At 42.5% G+C, this 14,845-nt stretch overlaps 1 protein-coding gene across 1 annotated transcript in view; it reads right to left on the reverse strand.

Moving 5' to 3' along the window:
• Positions 1-14,845, reverse strand: part of PLEKHO1 (pleckstrin homology domain containing O1) — a 31,664-nt gene that overhangs the window by 16,202 nt on the left and 617 nt on the right. The window contains exon 2 of the mRNA XM_072427785.1: positions 10,863-11,009. Coding sequence (XP_072283886.1) covers positions 10,863-11,009 — 147 coding nt within the window. The remainder of the gene's footprint in view (positions 1-10,862; positions 11,010-14,845) is intronic.

The following is a 14,845-nucleotide window of genomic DNA, read 5'->3' on the forward strand; positions in this document are numbered from 1 at the left end:
AGTAAAAACAGCTAACACCAGTTCCCTCCCCCACGGATCTTCCCTGTCACATGGCGTTCATGACATTCTTCTATCAAAAAAATAACCATTGGAGACCTTCATGGGATCGCATCCTTAAAGGGTCACCATCAACTGCCAATTTTCTTATGTTCCTGACCATGTTTGTAGACATTTTGGAAAACTTTCACCAGACTTTGACTGAAGAAAATAATTCCATGGTCCTGAAGGGTTCATGAGAACCTTCTAACTATCGTTTTGACTATTCCTGGTCAATCACAATCATTACTATGGCATTATCACCATTATCACCTGGAATAATGTTGTTTTCCGTGACCTTTATAGATGCTAAAAACTGAGAAGGGAATAAAAACATGGGTGGCAGATTCCTGGGGATCATTTCTGATCATTTTCATCCAGAAACAGCCACATTGAAAGCCAACAGTTCCGTGTTACTGCCCGACCCAACCCCTTCCTTGTCTACCGGAAAACAGGACTATCTAAGCTCCTCCCCCTCCCTCCCATGAGGAGTTACAGTAGGCTTTCCTACTACTTTTTGACAAGAGTTCGACCTTTTCACAATGGCAGACGGGATCTCAATATACAGAGACCGTAGTAATAGTGTCTAAAATAAGGCATGTGGTGAAAAGGAAAAAGTTTTGATAATAAAATGTTGATAAGGAAAAGGAGAGAAGACAAAATATAATCAGAATTAACTTCAAGAAAACCAGAAGTCCAGATCAGACCTGTTCTGTATTAAATAAACTCAAACTAAATAATCAAATAAGACAATTCTAAGTGTCTGGATCCATCCAGCCATATTAAAAAAAGAACAAGTATGTTCCATCTGAGCCAGGATAAAGAGGGAAAATTCCTTCCCCTCAGGGGGTGGTGAGAAGATTTCGGAGACATCAAACAGTGTCAGGATTGGAGGCCGGCCAGAAGTTAGTGACTTCCATCCGCTTGCTTCTGTTACTGTGTGGATTGGAAATTGTCAGCAAATGTTATCTAACAAGTACAAGTCCTACTGGAATGTGCGTCTGTTACTTATCACTGGTGAGAACGGAAGATGACTTCCGATCGGGTCACGCATATAATCAGGAATTCGAGCGTGCCAAAAACATCTTCTTCCTAACAAGTGTACATCATAGCTATCTCCGCCACTAACATTTAGGTGAAGCTTACAGGAAAATTGGCAAAAGAGGTCATAACCCCAATGGGGGAAAAAAAACAAAAGTCAAATGATGGCAGATAAGTGGTCCTTTCAGTTTGCCCTTTTTGTTTCTTTGTACTTTTTAGGAATTGTTGTCAGTATGGTGTTTATTTTCTATCTGTCTGAAATTTGGCTTTCATAACATGGTCACGGCTTGCATCTTTATTTCCAGTCTGAAGGCCCAGGCCCCAGAATCCCTTGCATGAGTCACCATCAGGGGGCTGTGAAGTTTACACAACAGTCAGTGTGAATGGAGGAGATATTGTCATTACAATTCCCACTCATCTGATTCATCCATCGCGCACAACGGGCAGCACAGCTACATAATAAATGGGTAATATATTCATAAGTACGACTTAGACTTCCAGGTTTTTTCATAACAGTTCAATAAAAAAAAAAATATTTTATATGGAATCAGAGCTTTGTGAACCTTTTTTTTAGCACATGAACAATACAATTTTGCACATGTTCAACACTGTGTAAAATGTTGGCTATATAAATACTGTTTATTATTTTTAATAATAATATTAATGTTGGAATCATAGAGGACAGAGGTCTTCCTTTTCTTTACATGACCGCTGTCTATGTTTTTCCTTTGAAAAACATTGTAGGTTTGACTTAGTACAAGAGAAAGTGGTGAGGGGTGAATACTCTGAGCCAATCAGAAATCTCTTGCTTTACTTTTACTTCTGTAGCAGTTGTGCAGAATAAAGCTGAAGGCACGCATACCAATATATTCGGTAAGACTTACCTTTTCTGCTGACGGTGCCACCAATCGCCAAGCCAGAGCTTGATAATCTGAAACACTCAGTTCCAGGTAGGTCTATTTCATGGGTTGGTGGACATCCTATTCCAAAACCATGGGCATTAATATAGCTCTGCCCCCCAACCCCTAACCTTTGTGGCCTCAAGAGCCTCCATTCTGCCTGGAAGGCTTTCCACAGGATTTCAGTGTGCCTACACTGGCTGCCAATTGGAGTTTCAATACAACCCCAAACAAAAACTGAGGTCAGCGCTCAGGCCACTCAAGTTCCTCCGCACCACAACCAAGCTCATCAAACTATATCTTTGGTGTTGGAGACACAGTCATGCTAGAGGAGAAAAGGGCCTTCTTCAAACCAATAGGTTTTGTTGGAAGGTTAAACAACTTCCAAAAATGTCTTTGGTTGTTGTAGTATTAACAGTACCCCTCAATGGAAACCCCTCAACTTAGTCAGAGGTGGGTTGACTTACTGTTGGTCATATAGAGGTGTAAGGTTGGAGTGCCTACATACCATTGGCCCCTACAATGACCATAAAGATTATGAGGCATTACAGTATGACTGTGCTTTTTAAATGCCCATTCCTGTGGTTTCAGATATTTTTGTTCAGAGCTAACCAATGCCTACGATATAGAAAACAATTATTTTTGCTGGTTAAGAAGACTGAAATGACTTCTCTTCCAAGGATGATATTTTAACATAATGGAAAATCATACTGCCATGGAAAATCATATTTGCCTTGCCAAAAATAAATTAAAACCTGGATTTAACTAAGCAAATACACTAGGTTTGCTTTGGTTGGTCAGGTCTGGGTTCAGCAATGGTATGTGCCATAAACTGAGGTCAGCTGACTCCCTGAATATAATGAATGACCCGGTTTTTCCATACATTTATTTTTATTCTCTGGTGGCATGGGTATTTTCTAAGATGGCAGTGCCAGGATTCATCGAGTTCCAATTGTGAAAGAGTAGTTCAGGAAGCATGAGACATCATTTTCATACATGGCTTGGCCAGACCTTCACCTCATTGAGAATCTTTGGGATGTGTTGGAGAAGCCTTTACACAGAGCTCCGATTCTCCCATCATAAGTATAAGATATTACAGAAAAATGAATACGACTCTGGAGGGAAATAAATGTGTGACATTATCGAAATCATACAGGTTGGTGAATGTGAGCCATAACCAAAGCTAAATGTGGTCTGATTAGGTATTCAAGTGTATGACTTTTTATTTTGGCCTGGCAGTGTATGTTCTTGTTTTCTCAGGCAGTGAGCAATCACTTCTATAACTTTTTTTGTTACCATCATCATTAAAAGCCCTTAAACCCATCTGTGGCCAGCCTAAATATTTTGATGCCCGCAGCACTCCGATGTGTACTTTTCAGTAGTGCAAACATCAAGGAAGCGGCCTGACATCCATTAGTAAGTAGGTCACATGAAAGAGGAGGCAAAGTGTAACTATCTATAGCCTGGTTGACAGGTGATGTCATCCAAGCGCAAAGAGGCTTTCACATATGGATTAAGTAAGATACACGTGGGAATGTTTCAGCCCAGGAGCGTCATACAGATCAGCCATGGCTGAAAGAACCGGGAGCCTTCACAAAGTCCTTGTATAGCCGTAGATTACTAGAGCTTGTAGTGACCAATAAAGAGCTTGTTCAACGAGACGGAGGGAAGATGCCAAGAGTGCGGTGACCCATACCAATCGGTATCTGCTTGGCTTGGCTAGGATATGAAAGGGCACATAGAGTCTTAGATACTTTGGCATCATTATCCATTACATCACTGGCATCAGCAGAACAGACTTTCCGAACTCCTTGTACGATATTCTGAGATTCGAGATGGTCAATTGTGTAGAAATTCAATTCCCTGACCATTTTACCAAATTTTGGTTCACTTTGACTTTTGGGCCACTGGCTTTAAAAAGGGGTAAATAGTAGATTTAAATAACCCTATCAGGTTGAGTTACGTTAGAATTAGGTGGCTGGAGTTATTTAGGGCCATTAAGGACCTCTGGTGGTCCACAGAATTCCTGGGTTCACCCATGCACCCAACCTTTTTCCATTCATGTAATTAGGAGTGGTTGGGAACTACTTTTTGCGTGTGGCTGTGGCGGGTCATGCATTTGGCAGCATGGTCGTTGTTTTCAGGTTACCCATGGTGGGGATTTGCCTCTGTTGGGAGTACAGTACCACTTTGCCGGAGCTGCTAACTGCGTGGTTTCACACCGCGGGTGTACTATGGGCATGTTGTGGGGGTAAAACCTTCCTTCTTAATGACTTCATTACTGTGAATAGGCATATTCCAATATATAAAAAAAAAATTTTGCAAATCTGATTTGATAAATTGAATGTATTCCCTCAAATTGGAACTAAACCTTTGGGATATTCACATATCTTTGTTCTGTCGTAGGTGCTGCCATCTTCTCCCTTCTCTTCTAAATTCCAAAATTTGGCTACGCCAGGATGATGGGAGCTCATTCAGTCCCGACGCCTGCATGAAAAGCTGGGACGTGCCCGGAATCCCTGGCAACCAATACTGAGCTGCACATGTGCATTTTGATGGACATGTGCAGTCCCTTTCTGCAATAAGGACCTGCATGAAGTCAATTATACGATGCTTACTCCTGAGATATAAAATCAGCTGATGCATATTGGACAAAATACTTTTGGGGGGTAAATTTAGCTTCTGAATAGGCACGTAACCCCCGCCATAGAACACAAATAATCTCAACTCTGGCGATTAATTTAAACCTCAGCACATCTGTATAGTGAGCACTGAAAATCTAAATCAGATAATAACTCGGAGATGTCTGGATTTGCTGGCATTTGGAGACTTGTTATTGGAAATAGACGGTAATAGGAAAATATCGGATATATTAATAACGCAATTTGAGAGGCCAAGCATCGATTTTTTAGTTCATTTGTGGGACGTATATCTGATTTTATTAGCGGTATGAAGGGGTTCATCCTCCCTGTAAATTATTGTTATTTTAATTTACAAATATCACGCAAATGCTCTGTTCACTGTCCACAATGCCTGAATGAAAAAAAAAAATGGTTGGAGCTGATGTATTTGCACCGAACAATATAATAGGGGCGCAAGAAGGCAAATACCAAAGCCAAACTGTGCATGGCTAGGAGTGCATAAAAGCCCCATTAATGAACTTTTCATGTTTGTGAGAAGTAAAATCCAATGAATGAGAGGGGCAGAGCTGAGAATTTCAGGCTGTGGAGGGGCTAGATTATGCTGGATGTACACCAGCCAAGAAATAAGGTGGAGTCTTTTTTGCTGCAGTTTCTAATGCACATTGTGAGAAGCCCCCAGTATGCAGTAAAATCAGCAACTCTAGACCATGGGAGAGGCCGGTACAACTGTGTAAGACTGAGAAGAAGACTGGAGGGCAGATTTATGAAGGGGAGGCTGAAGGGCAGATTTTTAGAAGTAAGGTCTAGGGGTAGATTTATTGAAAGTTAGCCTGGGAGCAGATATATTGAAGGCTGGGGGGTTTGGGGGCAGATTTATTGAAGGGTAGGCTGGGGAATGATATATTGAAGGGTAGGCTGGGGGCAGATTATTTGAAGGGTAGGCTGGGGGAAGATATATTGAATGGTAAGCTGAGGGCAGATAAACTGAGGGGCAGGCTGGGGGATGATATATTAAAGGGGAGGCTGGGGGCAGATTCATTGAAGGGGAGGATAGGGGTAGATTTATAGTAGGGGAGGCTGGGGCAAATTTATTGAAGAGTAGGCTGGGGGATGATATATTGAAGCGGAGGATGGGGGCAGATTTATAGAAGGGGAGGCTGGGGGCAGATTTATAGAAGGGGAGGTTGGGGGCAAATTTATAGAAGGGGAGGTTGGGGGCAGATTTATTGAAGGGAAGGCTGGGGGGCAATTTAATGAAGAGGAAGTTACACAGGATGGGTGCATACACAGGATAGTTTCGATAATAGGTGCGAATGGGAGGCAAGAATGCTATAAAAAGTTGTAATTTATTAATCAAATTGCTCTGAATTTACAAAGAACAGCCTCACCCAAATGTTAAAACAAACTCAGTCACCAAAACCTCATATAATCTTCAAAACCTTATTTCAAAAAGTCAGTATAATCTTTTTATTTCTAAATCCTTGTCCAGGCACTTCCTGTTATCGGGTGACAACACACGATCTTTGTCCCCCAATTGTGCTCCTGCGTTGACACCCACCTACATAGGCACCTGATGGAGGCGAAGAATAGCTGTTTCTACACACATTATATAGCCTACTGTTGTCGCCATCAATAAACCCACCCTGAGAAAAGCTATTGTAGACAGGAAGTGGGAAGCAAACAGAGTGAGCAATTAGCAATACTGAGGTGCAACAAAGAGTTAAAATGTAAAAATAATAAAAAGAATTCTTGGAATTATTTATGTACATTGATGTTGCCTATTCTAACACCTACACCTGAACTCCCGCCGTTCCTAGGCCTGGTGCTTGTACACAATACATTGCATTCCACCATATTTATATTTATATTCACACAGTATGTGTCTTTTTTAACCATTTTAAAGGCCTCACAGCTGAGCCATTTTGTTTATGAAGCAGCTGCTTCATCCTCCAAGCTGGCAGGAAAGCTTTCTCATGGACCCTGGAGAGTTAATATCCCCCCCTGCCTGAGGTTTCTGCTTTCCCACAATCCTCCCTGAACTGCAATCCTCCACCTACATATTCCTGGAGATTCTCAGAGAATATATCCGGAAAGACAATATGTGAGAGATATGCCCAGACAGAGAGGCCTCCATTACAGGCCAGAGGCCTACACAGGATTATTGGGGCCTTGTTTTTACCTCGTTGCCAGAGTAACAGAATGCTAGAGGCCTCAGAGGAAAATAAAGATTGAAGGCCCAATATATAGAATTCTGACATTGAATTCTGCTGTAGGGCTCATTTTATGTGGTAACGCATGTGATGTTGCATGTTTATATATGGGTGACATGAAATGGGCTGTCCATGCATTTTAACCAAAAACAAGGCCTTTTTTTCTCTAACGATGCCTTAGTGATATGGCATGCCAGTCAAAATGAATGGCGCCATAAAACATCACCGCATTTGATGTTACCACAACACACAGATCTAATTGGGTCTGCTAAGTAAGAAAACGTTAAAAGGCCAAGTTGTCCATTTTGAGAGATATCTCCTAATTTCCTGTCCTATAGGCTAAACAGGAAGTGAAGAAAACTTTCCAAAGGGAGGAGAACCTCTCGTAGACAGGTGTCACCAAGACAAGTGTCCCCATTGGACGATTCCTCCCCTTTGGGGAATTCAGACTGAAATGAAAATGCATAAGCAGAATTTACATTCTACTGAACGTATTGTGGCCACTGGATTGTCATGACAACCAGGCAATAGGCATTTTCAGAAGCTGATGGCAGCCTCTGTTCTTCTCCATTAAAGGCTTCTTTGAAAGCCCAGCTCAAAAATAAATTCTGGACTCCAATCTAAAAAAGGAAGTGAGGGAAAATCTCCCTAGTAGGGGGTCACGGCAATATAATCTTGCAGTAGGGACTGTGGGGAGCGGACCCCAAACTTGCACAATGTTGGGAAGTTTAACACATGTGGGGTCTTCTCTGGGGTACTGTGACCTCCCACCAGGTCCTTAGGATTGAATCTTCAAGTCCATGTGATAAGAGTGGCGCAACGTTTACGTTCAGAAACCATAATACAACTTAGGTAAAGCCGCCATGTTTGGGGGTACATGTAGCCCCTCATGAACCCCGAAACGCGTTAGCTACACCTATGCATTTTGCTGTATTCATTTTGTGGACCGACCAGATTTTTTTTATGCATTAGTCATTGCTCCCTACAGTTAGCACTTTTTTGTACAAATCCTGACCTCTCATATAAAGGAAGAACTCTGAACCGGCGTATACGGCACCATGTAATAATCCGCGCACACCTGTACACAGATTGGCCGCCATCCAAGGACTTGAAATACAACAAAAAGCCATGCATGGGCCTTTCACACAAACAATACCAACTAGAAAGAAAGGCTAAGACTCCATTTATCAGAGGAATAGGATGGGCGGGCAGCCCCAGAGGTGGGCCCTCCTACTAGGAAAACCAAACACACTTAGAAAAACAAGAAGATGGAATCTATAATTCTCCAATGTGGTAATGAAATACAATAAAGTGGACCTGTCACCTGCAAACATCACGCTATAATTATCCCCTCCTATTGTGTGATACTTCCCCCACCTCCTAGATTGTAAGCTCTTCGGGGCAGGGTCCTCTCCGGCTCCAGTGTCACTGTCTGTATCTGTCTGTCATTTGCAACCCCTATTTAATGCACTGCATAATATGTTGGCGCTATATAAATCCTGTTTATTAATAATATTATTAATTAATTCTTCTATCTGTAATATTTCTGTTGCCTATTGTTATTTTCTCAGATTTATTTGGAAAGCTTTTAAAACCCTAAAGCTGATGTACACAATCCAACATCATTCAAATGCAGTATTTATTTAATATTAGTATAAAGTGCTGCTGTGTGTAGCATACAGGTCCACTTTAAAGCTGACCTAGGCACATATAAAAGGCACAGCAATAAAACATCAACAAATGTAATTCTTCAATGCAGTAAGTGTAAAGCTACGTACACACTTCCAATTATTATCGTTGGTAAACGAACGACGAACGATCCTGCACGATATCTGCGAACGATCGTATAGCACCGATCCTGTACATACAGATAACGACACGATCGTTCGTAGATATTGTACACACAATAGATGCGATCGTTTGAACGATACAGGAAGTTACGTGCACCACAGGAACGTTCGTTCATCACGCATGCTCAGACCATGGACAATCAATGAACGATCGTACACACGAACGATGGTCAACGATCGTCGTCCAATCCGATCCGCCGGTCCGGTCGTTCATTTCCAACGACTTTCCTCGTTCGTCGGCGTCGTTGGTTACTTTTTTTACGAACGATTTTTGCCCAATCGATCGTTCGTCGTTCATTTTGAACGATAAAAATTGGAAGTGTGTACGCAGCTTTAGTACCAGAAAAAAAACCTGGTACCATCCACCTCATGCAGTATATTGTATAGCAGAGCTCAGACTGGGGCAGGAAGAAGAGTTTGCTATGGTGCTTATTTAAAAAGACATGCTGATAGGAGGAGAGATAATCAGTTTGCTGCTTCTCATTTTACTGTTCAGTCAATAGTCAAGACCTGTAAGTATTACTGAACTGCAGCACAGAAAAATCATCGCCTTCTACTACCAAAAACGACTTTGCCAGGTAAACCAGCAGCCATACGTATATTTCATCTCCCTCTACCGACATGGCGCCCAGACAGATATATGATAGTGACTGAGCCTGGTTTAGCTCTTTCAGTGTTGATTTTTATTTCTTTTTGAGAACTGAGATGGATGTTTCTGGAAGAAAATCAATCCACAACGCTAACTTGAAAACCTGTCAAGAAAAGCAACTCCATTCTGTGGTATTTCAAGAGCACATTAACGTCTACTGTTTCAGTATTTGCATGACCTTAGTCTATCATTGACATCCTGCCCCCGCCCCTTCCCATTCATGAAATGGTATGGTCCACGGAGATGGCTACCGGTAGATGTATATAGGTAGAAGGACGAATTTCAAGATTTGGAGTTAGGCGCCGGGGGGACTTAATTTGAATAAGCACCTATCATCAGCAAGATTTGATGCCTTTCACTTTACAGAGCTCAGCCATAAGGCACCTTACAGCAAAGTGACCTAGGGCAAAATGCAAATTGATGTAAATGTGGGCAAAGACTGAAGGCAGGGACGGGTTTAGATAAATTGGGTCTGTGTGAAAATTTGAAGTGTGGGCCCCATATGCACTGCATTCTGGCTCCTTGCACCCCTGGCTCTTTGCACGGCCATTCTGCCAATTGGAGCTCCTGAGTCCTGGACAATTGCCTGGTTTGGCCTACACTAAAACCAACCCTGGTTGGAGGGTCGGAGACAAAAAGAAAGTGTGGATGTGGGCCGATCCCCTGGCTGCATGACCCTACATGGAGCTAACAAATTTTCTTAAATGGTTCAAACTTATTATGATTAAGCTGTTCCTTGAATTTTGTATGATTTGACAGGTTCTCTTCATACACCCCCTCACAACTTAAGACACAACACACGTACACAGATCAGGATTGGTAACATCATGGGCAATCCATTTTTTGGGGTCTAATAACAATATCGGCAGCACATAATTATGTAGGTAATAATGCAAAAAAACACACACAGAAAGCTATGATTATTGCCAAAGAAAACAAAAAACAGAAACCTACAACAGCCAATCAGATTCCAGCATTTATTCATCTGGAGCACTAAGCATACAGTAAACTAACTGATGATTGGTTCTTTTGGGTCAACCAAAAAACCACCCAAGATTCACGTTCTTCCATCACCCAACTCAGGAAATGAACCCGCCAACAGACAAAAACATATCTAGAATATCGCCATTTGTAAACCAGCATCAGAAATGCGACTCCCAGAAATTCCATTAAGGTCTCGTTGAGATGTCGCCCTGGAGGCTCCTGGTGGTTGGCACCATACTTGAAACCCCCAACCACTGGTTCTTAATTAACCAGTTTGAACATTTTGCAGTGAGTGGTACTGGACTGCTCACTACTGCCCCCATTCGTTCGATATGGGTAGTGTCTCAACCACGGGCCTGGTTGACGGGTGTTACTGCACCAAAACCTCACCGCCCGTCTGAACTAGTCCTTAGTACAACTGCCAGGTGCAGATGTGATGAGCCAAGTGATACAAACTCGAAATCCAAAATAAAATCTCACATCTCCAACCTTAGATTAGCTCCAGCCTTGATGACAGACCGGCCCACCCTGGGACCACACATGGGACTTACCTCTTTTTCGGACATGTAGAGCTGGTCACCTCTGATCACCACATAGCGATTTTTCCAGATCTCCCTGAAAATCCCTTTTCCGCAGAACTTACGAATCCAGCCCACTTTGTCCGGCTGGCTGGGCGGTTGGTTCCCATCCAGGGGCCCCTGGAAAAAAAAAAAAAGACATGGGTAAGATATGCCAGGGTACTTTGGCCCAATTTGCATCCAGGTTGGTGATATAAAGTAGAGATCTTATTGGATCACCAAGTCAGCCACACATCACACAGATCAGTGCTTCCGCCATGCAAGGTAAGAGCAGAATAACAGAGAGATGAGCTCATCAGTCTTCTGCTTCTCCTTGTACAGTCCAATCACAGGCTGGGGGAGGGACAAGACCTGTAATTGTCTCTTACAAAGCAGACAAAAAACAGGTCCTTCCTGCCAGACAGTGCTGTGTGGTAGAGCTGAATAAATGTAAAGAGTGGATGGGCACAAATCCTTAATCATGTATAAACAGCTCCCATTTTTTATTAGTTGGTGTATTTAGCTTCTAATTTTATTCCAGACCAAAGAAGGGGACAGGAAAATGGAAATGGGTTCTGGGTTTGATGTAAGAGCAGACAGTCCTATGACAACAGACAAAAAAATAAAAAAAACGATCAATTTTTGGGAAATTCCTCTTCCTGACTGCTTAACACGAGAACACTGCATGAGGTCAAGTGAGCGGTTAGATTACCCAGAATCCTCTGCATGAGCATACAGCCAATACAGAGCAATAAAAGATGAGGCTCGGCCCCAACATCCACAGGGATCCCTCGTCCTAAATATAAATTGTTATGTTCCATAGAGCGGCTGGGACAGCACTGACACGTTGTATGTCATCCTTCATGGCCGTCCATGATAAGTTCATGCAAACACAGCAGCTTTTCCTATGTAAACGCCAACGCACAGGCAGAAGTAATAAAAGCAGGATGATTACACGTCAGCTCCGTACACAATGGGGCTTATTCAGTGATCGAGACATTCATTATAATATTATCTTTATAAAGGACTCTGAATGATGGAAGAATGGAAATGTGTGCCAAATGCACTGACACCACACAGGACCACAAGCCACGACACCTTAAAGAAGACCGAGGGACAGATTTATGATCTCATGTCTATGTGTAACTGGCTACATAGTTACAATGAAGTCTGGGGAGGGAGACTGGGGAAATGCTTCCTCCTGCCTGCAGCAGACTGATAACACAGGTCAGGGTTTTCCAACCTTTTGAATGTCAGGTCTCAGAGAACCCCTGTGTAGTATATAAATTTATATCTACAGATCACAGTACAGAAGTGTAAGGTGAGCAATGTGGAACATAAAGGCAACTGGATACCCTGGGATAATATATATAACAAAATATTGGTCGGTGGTAGTTGGTAAAATGATCTTTTAGATTGGGTGTCCCTGGGAAGAATGGTCCTTACATTGGTGGTCAGGGGGGAGAATGGTCCTTACATTGGTGGTCAGGGGGAAGAATGGTCCTTACATTGGAGGTCAGGGGGCTTACAATGGTGGTCAGTGGGGAGAACATCCTTTACAGTGTTCTTCCCAGAATTTATAATAAAACCGGATGGGAAGAAGCTGTAGATGGGTGGCAGCCCCTGTATTGTGACCCAAATTTTCAGTAACCACCCAAAAACAGCCGGGTAATTAGTGAAAAGTGCAGGGTGGTACACCCAGCTAAAATGGCTGGGGAGAATATTTCCTTACATTGGGAAGAACGTTCCTTACAATGGTAATCAGTGGGAAGAATGTTCCCTATATATGGGAGGAATATATTGGATATATTATGTGTGGGGGGTCTGCACTCCGATTGGACCTCACACAGTATCCGAGGCCTTCTGCCTGGCTTCCCTGCAACCAATGTGGTTGGCTGTTAGAGGGAGACGCTTGGATGTGATTGGTTGCTCTGGGCCTCATTGAACCAGTTCTTTCCCCGGCACATTGATAAATGACGCTCATTATCTCTCTATCAATATATTTAGCTACAAATACAGGTACACCGAGCATCGTACAAGGAAGCCAATCAAAGTAAATGTTCCTCTGTATTTCCAGGGATGTTGCCTGTAGTCGGTGACACCACTAGAACGAGAACCCCCGATGGTTTGAGGTTTCAGTTATCAACTGGGAGAACTTCCAACTCTCTGGAAAATCTTCCTTCAAACAGGCGCAATGCTTCCATCTTCCACGGCCTAATGCTGACCACACACATAAATGCAAATCATGAAGTCTCAACCAGCTTTCCATGGCACCAAGTGACTAACAGCAACCCAGCACCATCAATCATAGTGCGGCTTCAATACCAACTGATGAAGTGCCCCAAGTTACAACGTTTGCTTTCTTTAAAAAAGCTGCCACACCCTTAATAGAAAAGCCTGGACCTTGCCAGCAGATAAGAAACCCTGCTCTCTGTGTGGAAGCAGCGGTCTCTCTGCAGTGAAGCCACATATCTCCAAAAATTCCACGCCTATTGTACAGCCATATTTCAGTTATCCGTCCAACAGGCTAATTCATGAATCAGTTCCAATTGTGTATTGAACTCCACAGATATCACTGCCTCTAGTAGCTTCAATCATCATCATAAATCATAGGGGACATGGGGGGCGCGACCCAGCCAATCAGCTGTATTCCAAAGTGAAAGTGATCCATCTGTGTTTAATATTAATTCTAATTATTCACCAATACTTACAGCTCAATCTATAGATTGCAATCTATCTGTACAATAATTGTACAACCGAATGAGAGAGAGGGAGAGAGTGAAATAAAAAAGTGAGAGAGGATAAGTCAGACAGAATAAAAGAGAGAATAGATAAGATAAAAACATTTATATAAAAGACAGAGAATGATAGAGAGTCAAAGAAGGAGACAGCATGGGGGAAAGCAAGAAAAAGAGATTGGCAGGGAATAGATGAAAAAGCTCAAGAGAGAGAAGACAAATGAAAGAACGAATAAACAAGAGAATAAAAGAGAGAGATAACGAATGAGAGAGAAAATGTATATGAGAGAGAGTGAAAGTGAGAGAATAAATGGGCAAGAGAGCATTAGAACTAAAAAGAGAAATATGCACAAAAAAAAGAGACAGTAGGAAAAAGGAAGAATAAAAGAATGATAGAGAGAACAGGAGAACGAAAAAGAGAGAGAGAATGAAAGAGAAAAGAAGAATGAATGAGAGCTGGAGAATGAAAGAGAGAGAGGACACATGAGTGTAAAACAGACATGGGAGACAGAGGAAGAGAGTGCTAAAGACAGATAATGTGACAGCTCTGAGGTTGATGGAATTCCTGCACAAGCTATGGAGCCATGTCTCTATACATTTATGATTGTAGAAATATACAAATACATGTAAATGTGTCTCTACAAATACAAAGTCATGTTTATAAATACACACATGCTTCTCTATATTTACATACCTGCATCTACAAACCCTACATGTGTGAATCATACACAAGCAGATTCATTCTACAGACAGCAGCAGGCTGTGCATGGAAGCCTTCAGGAGGGCAGCTGTTAGCAATGCAGGGAAGGCAGCTAACATTACACTGCACAGTAATCCCTGCTCAATATGGGGCTCCCCTTCCTTGCCCATGGTGGTACCCCTTGTCCTACCCACCATAGTCATACCATCTCTTACCCACCTTACTGGTAATCCTCCTTCTTGTCTACCAAGGTAGTACCCCCATCTCCTCCTCAACATGGTATTAACCAAATCTCCTCTGCACCAAGGTGGTACCCCCATTCCTTCTCACCATGGTGGTGCCCACACCTTTTTTTGCCCATCATATTAGTACCTGCATCTGCTTACCACTATGGTGGGACCCCTATCATGCTTGTACCCCATCTCCTCCCTACCATTGTGCCACCATATCTTCACCTTCTTTCCTGCCCATCATGGTGCCATAATGCCCCATCTCTTCCCTGGTAGTACCCCTGCCCATCATGGTGCCATAATGCCCCC

The sequence above is a fragment of the Pyxicephalus adspersus genome, chromosome 12, assembly GCF_032062135.1.
Source record: "Pyxicephalus adspersus chromosome 12, UCB_Pads_2.0, whole genome shotgun sequence".
NCBI lineage: Eukaryota > Metazoa > Chordata > Amphibia > Anura > Pyxicephalidae > Pyxicephalus > Pyxicephalus adspersus.